The 306-nt window shown below is 76.8% G+C and overlaps 1 protein-coding gene across 1 annotated transcript in view; it reads right to left on the bottom strand.

The window, feature by feature from the left end:
- Prkag2 (protein kinase, AMP-activated, gamma 2 non-catalytic subunit) overlaps window positions 1-300 on the bottom strand; it is a 213,118-nt gene extending 212,818 nt beyond the window's left edge. The window contains exon 1 of the mRNA XM_013027214.1: window positions 97-300. Within this exon, the coding sequence (XP_012882668.1) occupies window positions 97-210 (114 nt within the window). The 5' untranslated portion in view covers window positions 211-300. The remainder of the gene's footprint in view (window positions 1-96) is intronic.
- Window positions 301-306: the final 6 nt, after the last annotated feature.

Here is a 306-nt window from a genome sequence, read left to right as displayed (position 1 = left end):
CCCCCGTCGGCGCACCCCCCCACTCCCACGGCAGGCGCCCCGAGACCCCCGCGCGGGACGCCCGCGTCAACCGCCTGGGCGTCGGCCCGGACTCACCGGGATGTGCACCCGCAGCGACCGCCGCTTCGGGCCGGGGTTCTTCTTCCCGCCGCTCCCTCCGGGGCCGCCGGCCTCTTTCTTCTTCTTGGCGTCCATGGCCGCGCTTCCCATAACTTTCGCCGGCAGCGGGTGCCGGCGCCTCGCCCTCGGGGTTCGGTCCCCTTCGCCGCCCCGGCCGCTGCCGTTGGGCGGGAGCCGCGCGCTCTT

This window comes from Dipodomys ordii, unplaced genomic scaffold, assembly GCF_000151885.1.
Source record: "Dipodomys ordii isolate 6190 unplaced genomic scaffold, Dord_2.0 Scaffold101, whole genome shotgun sequence".
NCBI classification, from domain to species: Eukaryota; Metazoa; Chordata; class Mammalia; order Rodentia; family Heteromyidae; genus Dipodomys; species Dipodomys ordii.
The sequence above is the reverse complement of the archived record's forward strand: the minus strand, read 5'-3'. Positions and strand labels throughout refer to the sequence as shown.